General features: G+C 40.0%; 1 protein-coding gene across 11 annotated transcripts in view; it reads left to right on the top strand.

Moving 5' to 3' along the window:
* The window catches only part of poln (polymerase (DNA directed) nu), a 549,154-nt gene that overhangs the window by 27,857 nt on the left and 503,706 nt on the right, over positions 1-17,591 (top strand). For 9 of the 11 annotated variants that reach the window (XM_068029206.1, XM_068029207.1, XM_068029213.1 and 6 more), the window contains exons 2-3: positions 8,105-8,262; positions 16,757-16,865. In XM_068029206.1, the coding sequence (XP_067885307.1) occupies positions 8,121-8,262; positions 16,757-16,865 (251 nt within the window). In that variant the 5' untranslated portion in view covers positions 8,105-8,120. Of the gene's footprint in view, positions 1-8,104; positions 8,263-16,756; positions 16,866-17,591 lie in introns of those variants that run through there. The other 2 variants (XM_068029211.1, XM_068029216.1) reach the window with 2 other exon arrangements.

Genomic DNA, 17,591 nt, shown 5'->3' with positions numbered 1-17,591 from the left:
CAGGAAGCCAGAAACCTACAGCAGGAAGTTGTTTCATTAAAGGACCAGTTGGGAACAACTAGGCGTGAGCAGTCTTACCTCTGGTCTGCACTGGAATGTGATGTTGAGAGACTTCAGAGTGTAACTTATTCGGGTTCTAAGCAACTTCTGCTTCGTTGTGAGGTAATTTTGCTGTTATTAGGTTTTGTTTTTATTCGTTCATGGGATTTGGTGTCGCTGGCTAGGCCAGCATTTATTGCCCAACCTTAATTGCCCTTGAGAAGGTGGTGATGAGCCTTGAACTGCAGCAATCCATCTGGTGTAGGTACACCCACAGTGCTGTTGGGACGGGAGTTCCAGGCTTTTGACCCAGCAACAGTGAAGGAGCGGTGATATAGTTCCAAGTCAGGATGGTGTGTGGCTTGGTAGGGAACTTGCAGGTGGTGACGTTCCCATGCGTCTGCTGCCCTTGTCCTTCTAGATGGTAGAGGTCATGGGTTTAGAAGGTGCTGTCGAAGGAGCCTTGGTGCATTCTAGGAAGTTGAAGCGACTACTGAGAACTGGTGTTGAAATGAGAAAAAGTGGCTGGCACAATTTAGATTCTGTTCCAGGGTTGGGGCAGAGTAGATTTCAGCCTTAATAAAAACAGAAAGTGCTGGAAATACTCAGCAGGTCAGGCAGCATCTGTGGAGAGAGAAGCAGAGTTAACGTCTCAGGTCTGTGACCTTTCATCAGAACTGATTTCAGCCACTGGACTTGTGATACGTCTGACCCGAGTGCTCGATACTGACGTTGATAAATCAAAACGTTCTGTTCTTCTCCTTGAGCGTAAAAATTGATGCTTAGGGACTGCTAACTGCATTTAGAATAAATGAACAACAAAATATTGCCAGAGTAGTTATTCACATCAGTGCTGCCTTAAGTGTATATTTCTAATAACTTTTTTAGTGATTAGCTAGTGTTCACCGGTACCAATCTAAATGTTGATGATTGATATATTTATTTTGAAGGAACTGTCCGAACCTCTTCAGAGATTGGAATGCCAATTGCAGAGACTTCCCCAAATCATTCGGAATATCGCTGATAACCAAAAGTCAAAACGGCAAATTTTGGCAAGCAACTTGAATCTTCAAGGCGAGAGAGTTCTTTATGTTTATTTCTTCCAAGATCCTGACAAACTGAAGAAGATTGTGGAGAATCTGGAAAGGAAAGTTAGGGCTCAGAACATTGGATCAGAGAGTTGATGTGTAACCTGCAAGCAGAAAACTTGATAGATGAAACATGATTAAAATGCTTCTGAAAAGTAACTTTTCTATCTTGACCATCTATGGATAATTGTATAGCAAGATTGGAAAACTGAAGAAAGAAAATCCTCAATTTATGATGGAGAAATGTACATTCTGTTCGAGCATTTTTATTCTAAATTGTTTTCTATGTATGTGTAGAATTTTTCAGACATTTTTTTTGCCAGACATCTATACTTATTTTAATTTGATTCAATTAAAGTGCAGCTATAGACTTGTTTTTAGTGGTGACTTGGAGATTTGAGCATCCTCTTATTTCATTGTTAACCATGAAAAGTAAATATTTCTGATCAGTGTTTGAGATTCCTGTATTCTCAAATCTATATAAGAGGATTTTTTTTGTTGTTGTTGGTAATTAGTATGGTACAAGCAAAATTGGAATTGAGATGGTGCCTTTCACATCCCAAGATGTCCCAAAACATTTCACAGCCAGTGAATTACTGGAGTGTGCAGTTGCGGTTTATAGGCAAATGTGGCAATTAATTTGCACACAGCAATTGTATAAATGACCAGTTAATCCATTCTGCTAGTGTAGGTTTAGGCAGTACTATGGAAAACCTCTGCTGCTCTTGTATATAGTGCCCTGGGATTTATTATGTCCGTCTAGCAGCAGGTGGGGCCTCAATTTAATGACTCATTCAAAAGATAGTACCTCCAACAATGCAGAATTCCCTCAGTACTGCAATGAAGTGTGAGGTTTGAACTAATTACCTTTGAATTTGAGAATGCTATCATGAGTTGAATTGCCACTTTGCTTTAATTGTAAATATCACAACTATAATCTGCAAATTTATTGTCATCAGTTGATTACTGCTCCTTGTGTCTCTAAATAGTGACAACATTTTGCTTAATTTTTTTTGCAGAGAAGAGCTTTTTCTAACTATCCTAATTATGCATAAGTATTCATTATGTATGATTATTAGGGATGGGCAACAAATGCTAGCCTTGCCAGCAACGCCCCCATCCCATGAAACGAATAATAAAAAAGGCTGAGCCTTACTTTTTATTGAGACAGTTTTAGTATAGGTATCTTAGATAATAGGGGGAGATTTTCTTGGTCACCCTCCATTTCTAATAGTACAAAGGCAAGGAAGAAGAGGTGTTTAGCTGGGTTTCTACTCTGTTTATGTTGCCTCTTGGCTTTCCAAGATAAATTCCTTTCCTCAAACTTTGGTGGCAACTATGACATTTACAACCAAAATACGATCAGCAGTAAGAATATCCAATACACACAACTGAAAAAAAAAGACACACAAATGCAGGCCTTGGGATCTTCAGCTTTACTCATATTTCATTTTGCTGATGATAGACACTGGCATGTTAAGTATGGAGCACTGCAGATACAAGAATGGTCTGGCCTATGTATAATTCCAGTACCACATGGTTAACTCTAAATGTCCTCAGGGCCACTGGGGATGAATAATCAATGTAGCCTTGCCAGTGCCTCCAACAAGCTGAGTACAAAATTTGTTTACAAAAACTGGGCCTTTTTAAAGAGAGAGAGAGGGACTCCCAGTGTAAGCTGTCACTCCTTTTTGGTAAGAAGGATAAAGAGGCCACATACTCCTTGGGATGCAAGAGTCTAAATGGGGTAGAGGAGCAAAGCGATCTAGCGGTACAGATATACAAATCACTAAAAGTTTAAAAAAGATATCAAAAATAAAAACGAAACATAGGTTCATTTCTAGAGGAATAGAAATGAAAAGCAGAGAGTATAGGAGTTTGGTTAGACTACACTTGGAATGCTGCACATAGTTCTTGTCTACATATTACAAAAGAGGCACTGCTACCAGAACTCGGAGGCTGTACCTATCAGGAAAGAGCCTGGGGCTCTTTCTCTCGAACAGAGAAGGCTGACTTAAATAGAAGTCTTTAAAATTATAAAAAAGGCTTGATCTGTAGATATAAAGAAAATGTTTCCATTTGAAAGGGAGAATAAAAGTAGGGGTCATAAATATTTGAGTTACTAATGATTCTAATGGATAAAGGAAGTTTCTCCTGAATTCCCTAGAGAGTGGTGAGAATATTGAACTCTTTACGGGGAGTAGTTGAGGTGAATAGTGCAGATGCATTTAAGGGAATTGGAGAAGTACACGAAGAAAGGAATAGAAGGATATGCTATAGTGTTAGGCTGGGAGGAGGCTTACGTAGAGCATAAATGCTGACATAAACCAGTTGGGAGGGATGGCCTGCTTCTGTGCTGTAAATTCCATGAAAAAATAGAATATATTTCCTGCTTGCTGGTTTCTGCAAACTTATGTGGCAATCAGTCCCACCCAAACCCTACTGCAAACTGATTTTCTATTGGGATGGTACCAAGAAATTAATGGGAAGCTTCACAGTTCTGTGATGGTTGGCTATGCAATTTAAAAATTAATATGGTTTATTTTAATTAATCCAATAATAGTTTTCCATGATTGAAGTGGTATAAGTAAAAATCTGCCACGCAGCTTAGCATGCAGTAGAGCCAAACTGGCAGACTCTTCCTCCATTCCACAAGCCATTTCTAAAGGCATACCTATCTGTCAATAATAGAGCAACAGACTCTGGGTTAGCACAGAAACCATTACATCTGGTACTGGGCAGCTGTCACAGATGTGCTTGTAGACGATGCAATAGTTATGCCAATGGCAGGCAAAGTCATTAGTACCTTCAACGTTTTATTCGTGTCTGCTCCATTCCAGTCTAATGTAGAGATCATTTCATCAGCCAATGTACTACTCGTAGTATGAGACAGCCCATCAGCCAACGGAACCAGCAATTTTATTTTCTTTCCCACTAGCAGCAGCCTATCACAGCTGCTGTTACAGCACTGCCTCAGTTTCTACATTATAAAGTTGTGGATGGCAGTTGCAGAAACCCAGGTACGCTCTTGCTTGTCCTCACAAATCCATGTACCACCTGATGCTGCCTTCTGAAGCTCATTAACTACACCTATACTAGAGAATGGTTAAACCTGTACTTGCAAAAAAATATTGAGGGATGCAGTGCTGTCTTGTTCTGGTACGCTACTACAGTGACAGAAAAGTGAACAGGTTGCAATGTTGGTTCAAAGATACCCCTTTGAACAGAGCTTTTGCTGTAATTTACAATGGTTGTGTAAGCTTTTGCAAGAGTGAGAGAGGGGATAAGACATAAGAGCTGGAAGGTAAGAAGTCTGAGTATGTGAGAGGCCTGTAGCTTGCCCTTGCCCCGATCACTGCATTTTGAGCAGAGGCAACCTAGATTAATAATGCAATTTTAAGAGTGCAGGAGCAGAGAGATGGTTTTATGTAGACATTTTTCAAAGTGGCAGCATAAGTTGACAAGGCCGTTAATGCGAGATCCTTTGCTTTACAAATAAAAGCATCGAGTACAAAAGCAAGGAAGTTATGCTAAGGCTTGTAAATTTCTGGTAAGACGTCAGCCGGAGCATTGTGTCCAATTCTGAACACTGCCTTTTAGGAAGTATGCCAAGACTTTTGAGAGGGTGCAGAAGAGATTTGACAATATGTTACTGGGGTGTGGGACTTCAGTTACGTGCAAGACTAGAGAAGCTGGGCTTGTTTGCCTTTGAACAGAAAAGGTAAAAGTGAGGAGTTTTTAAGAGCAGGTGAAGCTATTTCCAGTGGTATGAAAGGCTAGTAACTAGAGGGCACAAATTTAAAATAATTGGCAAAAAAGCCAGAGGTGAGATGGAGATTTTTTTTATGCTGCGAGTTGTACTGCCTGAAAGGATGGTGGAAGCAGATTCAATAGGAACTTTAAAAAGGGAATTGGATAAATATGAGCAAGAGAGAAAATTGCAGGGCTACGGGGAAAAAGCATAGGAGTGGAACCTATTGGGTAGCTTTTTCAAAGCTCAGACACAATGGGCTGAAAAGAATGCTTCTGTGCTGTATGATTCTATAATTTGGAAGGATGTTCAGACTGACTTCCTTAAGGGAATCAAGGGTTTATAATTAACCATTCCTCCAGTTCAGATTTATTCCCTTGTATTTGGTGCCAGTTTTACAAGCAGAGAAGTGGTCCTCAAATATTCTAAGTTGAAGGGTCAATGCAAAGTGACAGATGTTTGCTTAAACTACAGCTCATTCTGTACATTATTAATAGATCTCACAGCTAGCTTCTGTCTCAATATGACTCTTGTGTATGAACTCTTGGCCGTATAGGCACCAAAGCTTTCAATTGTATGTTGCAGATTGTGTGCCCTGCTGGAATATGAGTATACACACGAAGCAGTGTAAGAGTTGTAGGGTTGGGTTGAGGCAGCAGTGCAAGTGGACAGTTAGCACTTGATGATACGTGGCACAAAATGCATAGCCTAACTAGAGCTCTAGAGTTCATGAATAACTTCTGACTTGTGCTCAATTTTAACAATATAGTTCAGCATTCTATTTACTTTGTTTGCTGCTGCACAGTGAATAAACATGTGGAGCACTGTCAGCTAATACAAATAGATCACTTTCAGTTTCACTCTTAGCTGTTTCAATGTAGAGTATTTGTGTTTCTCATTTTTCTTCCTTGTCTGTATTAAATTTTATCTGCCCACATTCTACTCACTTACATATTTTATCTAACTCATTCTGCAGGTCCCTGACTGTCTCTTCAGACCTAATTGGTCGCTATCTTCACTACTGCTTCATGTCCTTAAGCATTCTCCAGTTTTACTTTGAATTAGTTTAAGAAGTCATCCTTTGTATAGAACCGTTAATGGCTTTTTTAGAGGTTCACCGTGTTGCCAGTCAATTTTGGATGTCCCGTCCTCAAAAGACTGAAGGCATTGATCAGGGAGGGTCTCCTGTTTCTAATTCTGCTGTCTGCTTCTTGATGTATTCCCCACCTTTGTTACAGCATCATATTCTCTCACACAATGGTCCGATTGAAGCTCCTTGCTACAAAAGATTGCAGTGATTGGCTTTGTTGACTGTGTACTGTTAGGCCCTGTTATGCACTCTTTTACCCAATGTACAGAGATATCTTGAAGTCTTTGAAATTTGCATAAAACTATATTTCCTAATTTGATGCAAAGGATGGAAGAGGCGCAATAGCACTAGAACTGCATTTGGCAGTTACCTTTCGAACAGAATCTTACTGTGTTAGTTTAATATGCTCATCTTGACCCATGTGGATGTATTTTGTCCTATCAACACTTGCAGTTGTGGAGCTATTGGACCTTGCACGTTTTTAGATTTCTAAATTTTTTCAAGTTATGGCGCTCTTAGCAACTTGACTTGAGAACCTGTAATACTCATAGTGACATAGTGGTTTTAAATGAAAAAAATTCTAATCTCCTCTCTAGATCTTTTGCCAATGATATTAAAACTATGACTTCTGGTTGTTGACCCCCTTATCTGAGGGAATAATTTTTCTCGATCTATCATAATCTCTCATCACTTTGACATAGTGGTTTCCATGGGATTAGTTGTGTCTTTTCCCTCATTTGTGTAACTGCCATTCAGCTTTCTTGATCTTTGGATTTCACACCACCCCTCCCCCCACTGTCCCCAGCCAAAATGAACCTGAAAGACCCAGACTGAGTAACTAAATGATCCTTCCTTGTACCTTTTTTCATGTTGTAGTCCATGTTCAACTACTATCATCAGATGATGTGTCGAAGCTCTTATTTGGTTGAAGACTATTACTCATATTAAGCAACACACCCTTTACTCTGCTGTTGGTATTGAAGTTGCCAGTATTGTACATTTGTTGTCTTCTCTCAATTAACAAGTGTAGTGTTAAATGGAAAAGAGTTAAATTAACATACAAAAAAAAAGTGGGAAAAAATTGCTGTTCAGTCTGTTGCCGTTTACCCTACCTGTTACTCAATATAGTCAGGCACAACCCTCCCTATTCAGTAGCAATGGTACTTCCTGAAATAAATTCAGCAAAGGAAAATCCATAAAATGCATCCCTGACTTTGAGACAATCTTGCTGTTGATGGGTACTTATAAAGCATTACTAGATGTACTTAAGAAACCCCTCCAACATATCCTTAAAGAACATAGTGCACAGGCCCAGAAAATACTTTCCATCCTTTGGATTGGTTGCAATAATGCTAACAACTTTATTGTTGCAGTTACTTTGTAAGGCACAATTACAGAAACCAACAAAAGGTAAAGAGTTGCAATTAAGTCGTAAAAAGAAAATCTGAAAAATATTTCCTATAATTATTTTTTTGTGGAACATAATCATGGGAAATAGACACAGACTACACAGTCAAGCTGATTATCCCCTTGATCTTTAGCACTTTGCCATCTTAACTCACTTGAACGTTATATACCTGTTGTGAAATATTTAATGATTCTCAATTGCCTTGTAAAGAAGTTTAGAAATAAATCAGTTTGGAAAGTCTTAAAATGATTTTTCTAGTCAATACTTTGCATTTTGTTTACTTAAGTGTGTATATAAATGTATAAGGTATGAAACTTTCTAATGAATACAGGGTATTCTTAATTCAGAGTTGTATTAACTCCAGTCCAGTGATAGTTTTATTAGTGTCAGTTATTCACTTTGGGGTGTTATCTACATTGGTTACTTCAAAATATTTAAACAGTGCAGTAAATGAATTATTAGGAAATAGTTATGTTTGAATTACTAATGAAAACAATTGTCCAAAAAGTTAATTTTTTGATGTAAATAAAACTGAAGGAATATCATCATGGAGATGGATGGTGTTGAATAATAAATGCTACTTTCAACTTGTGTTCAAGGTATGAAAATATTTTTTGTAGTCATTTAATGCTCCTATTTGGAGTAGTGTCAATACTTCAAATAGGAAGGAATTTTAAGAATCTGAGAGCAGTTAGGATTTATGATATTTTCTTTTTCTGTTTGGTTAGCATCCATGCAAAAAAGATGGAGAACAGAGAGTCTCATAACTGGTGTGCTGGATTGGATCTTTACCACAAACAATTATCTACACAGGCTCAGCAGATTATCAAAGCTATACGATATGAGCACACAAGGAGAATGCAAAACTCAGGAAACAACAAATGCTGTGAGTTGTCACAAGGGATTGTCATAGCGAGCCAAATTAGATTTTTGCAGCTACAGACAAAGCATAAATATCCTTCTATTAAATTGGGTTTAAACTTAAATATTTAAATAAGTTACATGAGCTACGACAGAATAAGGAAAAGCATTTTACCACAAGTACACTATTTTGATTTCATGAGGACTGCATATATGTCGGTTTTGCGTTTGCTTGTTGTCTAAGCTTGGCTAAGTTACGTCACAGAGGGAAGCTTGTGAGCTCAAGCCCATTCTTGTACTTTGGAACGTAGCAATGTGCAGGTCTACGAAAAGACCATTTTGATCCATCTGGCCAGCCTCAAAGGAGTTGAGCACACAATCTAGACCGACACTTCTGTGTAGTACTGAAGGTGGACATCATTAAGATGAGCTGAGGCCCTATTTTAGACCGACGTTAAAGGTTCTGTGGCACAATTTGAAGCAAAGTCTTGTGTCCTGGGCCAACGTTTCTCAGTTAACCATCACTACCCCAAAACTTGTCAGTTATCTCATTGGTGTTGTGACATTTTGCTGTGTGCACATTGACGGCCAGCTGTTGCACTTCTTAGCACAGTGGGATGTCTCCCAGGGATGTGGTAAGGTGCTGTATAAATGCAGATCTTTTCTGTCTGAATATATTTCAATAGAAGTTAAAACCTGTTTTCTGTAACTAATTTTTTTTACCATTATTGATTAATGAACTATGTACCTATTTATTGTTTGTTGGGGAAGATATGCAACTAAAGCAATAATAAGGAAGTGTATAATATTCCTAACAGATCAAACTATAATTTGAAAATTAATCTATTAGATTTTTTGACTTTAGTTATAGAAAAATAATTAATTCAACACATCTGTGTCCATTTCAAATTCCTCATAACCTTATTCTGTATAATAGCTTCTAAAACTGATTAATTTATTCCTAAAAAGAAATGAAGGTAATTTTTCCATGAAACGTCTAATATTCTGTGCAAATTCCAGTAAACAATCCTTTAAGAATAAAATATTGTGACAAACGCTATTCAGAAATTGATGCTGATCTTAATGTTGAGATTTGCAGAACAGACTAGAGCATGGCTACCCGACCCGAACCCCACGGGACCTGACGACATGTGTTGGACCATAGTCTTGCAGGTTACAGCACTTCAAGTACATATCCAAACATGTTTTAAATTCAATGAGGGTCTCTACCTCTACCAGCCTTTCATGCACTGAGTTCTAGACCCCCACCACTTCCTGGGTAAAAATATTTCTCCTCAACTCCCCTCTAATCCTTCTACCAATTACTTTAAATCTATGCCCCCTGGTTATTGACCTCTCTACTAAGGGAGATAGATCCTTCCTATCCACTCTATCTCGGACGCTTATACTTTTATACTTGGGTTCTACTGAAGAGGACTCAGATGAGGACTTCGATGGGATGGTGTACAGGAAAAGGCTGATAGGCACACACACAGAAATGCTTGGTGCAGGCGTGTCCGAAAACCAGTTGTCACTGTCAAGGAGCTTGGAGAAGCTTGGCTCTAACTTAGCCCAGGGCATCATGTAGAGCTTAGAGCCCATCCTTTCCAGTGTGGAAATGGTGGCCAACTCCATGACAGCACTTGCAGACCTAGCCATGATGCATCATCTGATGACTGATGTCTCAGCTTTGATTGCAACACAGGCAGAAACCACCCAGGGTATATGTACTTAACATTATTTTTATGTATTGCGTAGACTTTTAACACATTTGAAAACTGATTTAATAACTAGATTCTGCACAAATCTTGTTACTGGAAGTTTCTAGGAGGAATTATAAGATAAATTATTAAAAGTAGCAATACAGATTAACAAGGTCATAAAAAGTGCAAACACAGCACTGGAGTTCATTTCTGGAGGAATAGAATACAAAAGCAGAAATGTTATGCTAAACCTATATGGAACCTTGCTTAGACCACATTGGAGCACTAGGCACAATTCTGGGGCTGAATTTTTGGGACTGGCCGATGTCGGGACTGGAAACCGACAGGGCCAAACATTAGAAGGCCAGCATGCCGTCTTCCTGACCCATTCCCAATGTCAGCCACTTTAGCCAACGTGGGTTTGGGCCTGGGAAGGGTGTTTTGACTCCTTAAGAACCTTGTCAAGGGTAAGTTCGATGGCCGACTGGGATTTTCCAGTCAGCCTTCAGTTCCTGACGTGACGGGGGCAGGTGAACTGCCTGGAGACAGTCACCCAGCGATAGGCTGGGGTGTCAGCGCTCCTGGCAGGCCTGCAGGCACTTCCTACCAGCCTAAGTGGAGGTGCAGTCAAAGGCCACCTTGTAGAAGGGTTACCCCTCTACTCAACAGTGGTGGTCTGGCTGCTTTTTTGTTTTTTATTTAAAGTTTTTAAAAAGTGGCTGAGAGAGCACCTTCTTGTTGAGGTGCCGTTTGTGTTACTTTTCTTGTACTGCAGCCGGGTGGGTGCTCATCTGAAGCTGATAGGCATCTGATTGGCCCTCTAGCTTTGCGAGTCTGCCTGCTGTCCTTAATGGGACAGGAAATCTCTCTCCATGCCAATTCAGGGCTCACCCACATGAAAATCTTACCCTTAATCAGTTTCCTACCGGAGGCAGATTCAGGAACCTCCATGGGGAAAATTCAGTCCCTGGTCTCTGGATGTAGAAACACTGGAGAAAATGCAAAATAGATTTACAAGGATGATACCAGAATTAAGTGTTAATATTCAAGAAAGACAGTGGGTAAAGGATAGAACTGGAGCAAATCTTGACACACTTTTATAAACTTTTATTTACAGATTTACACATTAAAGACACACCTCCTAAACCAACAACCACAGTTTCAGTCTGTGTCAATATAAAGGGGCACAAGTGAATCCCCAGTTAATACCCACCACTTGCATACAACTAAAAAACGACTTGTAATTATATTGTGCTTTTCACGACCATCAGACATCTCAAAGCACTTTACAGCCAATGAAGTACTTGTGATGTGTAGTCACTGTTGTAATGTAGAAACGCAGCAGCCAACTGGCACACTAGATCCCTCAAATAGCAATGTGATAATGACCAGACAATCTGTTATTGTGATGTTGATTGAGGGAGAAATATTGGCCAGGACACCAAGGATAAGTCCCCTACTCTTCAAAATAATGGGGGGATAGTGGCATAATGGTAATGTCACTGGGCTAGTAATGCAGAGGCCTAGGCTAATGCCCTGGAGGCACTAGTTCAAATCCCACCATGGCAGCTGGCGGAATTTAAGTTTAATTAATTAATTCAATTAATTAATAAAAATCTGGAATTAAAAGCTAGTCTCAGTAATGGTGCCAAGAACATAGGAACATAGGAGCAGGAGTAGGCCATTCAGCCCATTGAGCCTGCTCCGCCAATCAGTATAATCATGGCTGATATTCCACTTCAATGCCTTTTTCCCACACTATCCCCATATCCCTTTATGTCAATGATATTTAGAAATCTGTCAATTTCTACATTAAATATACTCAATGACTGAGCTTCCATAGCCCTGGTAGAGAATTCCAAAGATTCGCAACCCTCTGAGTAAAGAAATTTTTCCTCATCTCTGTCCTAAGTGGCTTCCCCCTTATTTTGAAATTGTGGCTCCAAGCACTGATCCCTGTGGTACCCCACTAGTCACAGTCTGCCAACGCGCGAATGACCTGTTTATTCCTACTCTCTGCTTTTTGCCTGTTAACCAATCCTTAATCCATGCCAGTATATTACCTCCTGTCCCATGTGCGTTAATTTTGGTATAGACTCTAACATTTTCCCTCCTATTGATGTAAGGCTAACAGGTCTATAGTTCCCTATTTTCTCTCTCCCTCCCTTCTTATGTTTGAAAGCAGAAGTTTCTGGAAGGTTTTTTGAAATTCAAAGTTCTTCAGACATACTTGGTGGGGGGCGGGGGGTGGCTCTTTCAAAATCAACGGGTGTCGATGGCTTTTGATCACCACTATTGACAAAACACATTCTAGGTAATTGAATCAGAGTGCACCCGTATCATTCTTGCTAAACTAGGTAATTACCTCTGACTCCCAGCCGGTCTTTGTCTTCTCTAATGCAAATGGTGCGTGGCCATCTTTAGCTGTTCTGTTCTGCTTCTTATAAGTTATTTGTAATGTCTAGTAAAAGTCTCAAGCAGAGTTCCATACGACAAAATTAATATTTTCCATTTGGCATGTGTGATGTCTGTCACAGTAGCCATTTTACACTTAGCAAGATCCCAAAAACAATGAGGTAAATGACCAAGGAATCCATTTTTGGTTGAGGAAGGACTGTTGGCTAGGATACTCGAGAGCTTCTTGCTCATTGAATATTGCTGTAGGATCTGTAAAATCCATTTGAATCACTAGAAGCAGCTAAACAAATCTCAGTTTAATGTGTTAACTGAAAGATATCACCTTCAGCAATCCCTCAGTACTTCACTGAAGTGGCAGCTTACATTATTCGCTAAAATCCTGGAATGGGGCTTGAACCCACAAACTACCAGCTCACAGACCAGAGCCAAGTTATCCATGATGAATGTGGCAAGTTCTCTACAGTTGCTTTTTATACCCATAATTTGCTGACATAGATCTTCCTTTTAAGGAAGGAAATCTGTCCTTTTCAGTTGTTATGGCCAGGTTGGGTGATGGTGTGACTTGATCCCACTGTTCACCTCCTAACCGACAACAACAAGTGTCTTTGTTACTAAAGTTTTCGCCTCTTGTGTTTTATTCGTCGTCAAATAAACAGACAATGACAAGTTTTATTGTAGATTTAAAACCGAAGATTAACTATTTATTGAACCCGAAATGGTCGCAACCACACCCATGCACGCATTCACCCACTCTCTCTCTCTCTCTCTCTCTCTCACACACACACACACACACACACACACACACACACACACGAATAGATAGAGACAAAAATATTAAATGGTTTGAAGTGAGGCAGGTGTTCGTGGTTCACAGTAAACTTGTTCTTGGAGGACAGCTTCTCTTTTAAAGTTGCAGGTCTGGGTGTTTGTAGTTTTCCAATGGTTAAGAGTTCGGACTGGAGGCAGTGGTCACTTTCAGTTCTCTGCTGCACCAAGTTGAAGTATAGAGTTCGCAGCAGGGCTCTTTTAGTTTTTGCTGGGCTGCTTTTCCCAGCCCTGGGCTGGACTGCTTTTCGGTAAGGTTTTTGTGATCTCTTTTTCTCTCTTTCTCCTCCACCCCCCCCCCCCCCCCCCCCGCCCCAACCCTCCAAGAGATACCTTTTGAGGTAAAAATCTCTCATATTAGCCTCTGTTAGGAGACACATGGCCGCCTCCATGTTCTGACCACACAATGGCCCAGGATGCGGCTACTTCACACCTTTGTTTCAGAAGAACCCATTCAATTCAGGAATGTCTCTTGATGGTCCCAGGATGGGTGTAATTGACACCTCTTAGCCCGGAATGTATTCTTTTGTCCTTAACAGACAGTGAGTTTGAATATACAGGACAAGTCAGTCCGAATTTGGCGGCTATTTTGCAGCACATTGCCCACTTTTAAAGGGAAAGTCAATTTTTTATAACTCTTCAGTTTGGTTCTGTATTTACATCGCTGCACTTCTCGTGAGTGTGACACAGTAACAACGTTAGCTCTTTGGATTTTATCTCCTAAGGTAACAGCACTTTTTTACTACCACCTTTTTTTCATGGAGTGATGGTGTTATGATCTCCGTGAGGACCACCAACAAATTAAAAGAATCAAATCCATCAGATTTCACATTTTAAACAAAAACTCTACAAGAGTTAAATAAAGCAAAACACTACTAACATAACACTACAATTTGGAAACCCTTATTTTAAACTTAAAATCTTAACAAAACTTGACGATGTATACTTTAAACTCCAGCTCCCCTATATGTTAAAGGATCTTGGCGGTTTGTTCACTTCTCCTGGAATCTATCCAAAGTGTACTTGGGAATTTACTTTGATTTCCTTTAATACTCAGCTGTCTTCTGAGGTGTGATATCTCCTGAATCTGGACTTCCCAGCTTGAGCGCGGGCCTTACATAAAACAGAACCGCCTTGGTTCCCGATAGCCTCTTTGCTCCTGAGTCCAATTGACTTCCAAAAGACAACTGCTTTCTCTGTGACCAATACCCTGTCTGTCCAACAGATTTCCAAAAGCCAACTGCTTGTCCAAAAATCAACTGCTTGTCCAAAAATCAACTGTTTGTCTGTTGGCAAGCAGACAGACCAAAAAACCAACAGGCACCCCCTGCATCATCTATCTCCATAGCCATGTGGTACATGTGGGATGTCCCAGATAGCAATTTAAGCTAATTATTTCCAATTCCAAATCTTCTCTTTGTTCTGGGAAATCATATGAATAATTTAAACCCCTGACTGAGGCAGCTTCAGACACACTGTCTCCTTAAAAGAAGTTCAGAGAGACTCCCATTGTTTAGGGTCTTTACATTATGACCTTGCTAAATAAATATGGGCCACCCTTTGATTTCTAACCACCCTAAGTTTGTTTGCCAGCTTCTCAAAACAGCTGTTTTCATTTGTCTTGCATTAAAATAGAATTCAATTCCCAAATTAAAAGTTACCTCTAGAAAATTAATACAAACCAAGAACCAGGTGATCATAACAATATATTACAAATTACATCCTAACTTTAAATACAGCAGAGATGTGTCTCACAGTTTCACTGAGCAGGCACTCGGCACGTATGCCAACAATTACAGTCATACAGTTCTTCACAACTCTGAAGTAGATTTTCAGCTCCTTTCTTCAAGAATTTATATGAACATATGAACTAGGAGCAGGAGTAGGCTATTCGGCCCCTTGAGCCTGCTCTGCCATTCTATAAGATTCATGGCTGACCTGTTTGTGGAAACAATTCCACTTTTCTGCCTACCCCCAATACACTTTGACTCCCTTGTTTGTCAAAAATCTGTCTACCTCTGCTTTAATAACAATGACCCTGCCTCCACCGCTCTCCGGGGAAGAGAGTTCCACAGACTCACGACCCTCTGAGAGAAAACATTTCTCCTCCTCTGTCTTAAATGGGAGACCCCTTATTTTTAATCTGTGCCCCTTAGTTTTAGTCTCTCCCAGAAGGGGCAACATCCTTTCAACATCCACCCTGTCAAGTCCCCTCAGGATCTTGTATGGTTCAATAAGATCTCTCATCCTTCTAAACTCCAGTGAATACAGACCCAACCTGTCCAACCTTTCTTTGTAAGATAACCCTCTCATCCCAGGAATCAGTCGAGTAAGCCTTCTTTGAACTGCTTGCAATGCAATTATATCCTTTCTTAAATAATTTAGCCACTGTTCTTCTCGCAATCCGAACTCCATGGGTGCAGTCTTCACAAGCTGCACTTCTCCAGAACTTCCTCAGCTCTGCTCACAACAGTCTTGATGACGTGGATTTACCAGTCTTCCCTTTATCCGAGTCCTTCAGCAACAACCTGTGCACTGTATGGCTGGGTCTGGTTAGTCAGCTACATTAAATGACAGAAACAGCTCCTGGATTCAGTCTTCACTTTCTTCTGCTGGCCAGTGCTCAACTCCTGCCTGATTTGCCTGGTCTGGGGAGAACTCTGTCTCCTGTTATCTAGTTCTAACCAGTGTCAGTTTCCCCGGAAACCTGAAGTTGTTCTTCCAGCTTCTGTTTCAGCTTTTGTTTCCTTTGCTGTTTCAATTCTAGTTTCCTTCTCAGTTAGGGTCTAAAAAAAACAAGCTTTCGAACCACAAATTCCATTACAATGGTTTCAAATGCCTTTTTGTCTGACAGAAATGCTCAAAGTCTACCTTTGATTGTGGATCTCAAAAAATTCACCTATTTCTTCTTTCATATCTTAGAGGTTACTGGAGTATAGCCATCTGCCCTCCAGTATGTTAAATATCTGGGTATGAATTATTTTTATTTAGAGATACAGCACTGAAACAGGCCCTTCAGCCCACCGAGTCTGTGCCGACCTTCAACCACCCATTTATACTAATCCTACATTAATCCCATTACCCTCTCACATCCCCACCTTCCCTTTACCTATACTAGGGGCAATTTATAATGGCCAATTTACCTATCAACCTGCAAGTCTTTGGCTGTGGGAGGAAACTGGAGCACCCGGCAAAAACCCACGCGGTCACAGGGAGAACTTGCAAACTGCACAGGCAGTACCCAGAATCGAACCCGGGTCGCTGGAGCTGTGAGGCTCTGGCGCTAACCACTGCGTCCCTGTGCCGCCCCAATTGCTGTATGGATTTGCAATTGGTCACTTTCTAACGAGCTTTAAAATATATTTTTGGCTTCTCTCAGTCTTTTACTATGTTCAAAAACATTTGACAAAATGCTGTTGCTTTGCTTGTTAAAGTATATACCTCATGTAGTTGATATGTTTTTGTATTTCAGGATTATTTGTGACTATAAATACCCATAGGTAATTTGTGTTATTTAAACAGTAAATTGAATTAACACTAGTTGAATGTGACCCATGAAGGTTTTTGTTCCAGATAAGTGGAGCAATGAAATGGAAGAGATAGCTACAGGTGGACAGAACAAGAGGAAGACAGGAACAGACGCAGAGCTTCAGAAGTTAGAATATTGGCATAATGAGGAAAGGTACATTTACATTTTATCCATATTTTAACCAAAAAGAATCTAAGAAAGAGTTGTATTTACTTTTTGTTGGAAAGTAAAGCATTTAAGGAGAGAGGGTGGTGTATTGTTAATGTCACTGGGTTCATATCCCACCACGGTGTTCAATTAATTATTAAAAATCTGGAATTGAAATCTAATCTGAATAATGCTGCTATAAAACTGTCATCAATTGTCATAAAAACACATCGGCCCTTTATGGAAGGAAATCTGCTGTCTTTACCTGGTCTATCCTACATGTCACTGGACTAATAATCCAGAGGCCTGGACTAATGATCTAGGGACATGAGTTCAAATCTCACCATGGCAGCTGGGAAATTTAGTTTCAATTGATTAAATTGGAATAAAAAATTATTATCAGTAATGATGACTATGAAACTACAAGATTGCCATTAAAACCCATCTGGTTCACTAATGTCCTTTAGTGAAGGAAATCTGCTGGCTTTAACCGGTCTGGCCTAGATCTGACTCCAGACATACAGCAATGTGGTTGACACTTAACTGCTCTATGAAATAGCCTTGAAAACCACTCAGTTGTATTCAAGAAGGTGTCTCACCACCACTTTCTCAAGGGCAATTAGGGAAGGGCAATAAATATTGGCCTAGTCAGTGATGCCCACATCCTTTAAATGAATAAATTAAAATGATTTTATGCAAAGAGGAGCCTGTGATGCACTGGAATTTGAGATG

The sequence above is a fragment of the Heterodontus francisci genome, chromosome 4 (assembly GCF_036365525.1).
Source record: "Heterodontus francisci isolate sHetFra1 chromosome 4, sHetFra1.hap1, whole genome shotgun sequence".
Classification (NCBI taxonomy): Eukaryota; Metazoa; Chordata; class Chondrichthyes; order Heterodontiformes; family Heterodontidae; genus Heterodontus; species Heterodontus francisci.
This window is presented reverse-complemented; position numbering and strand designations above follow the sequence as displayed.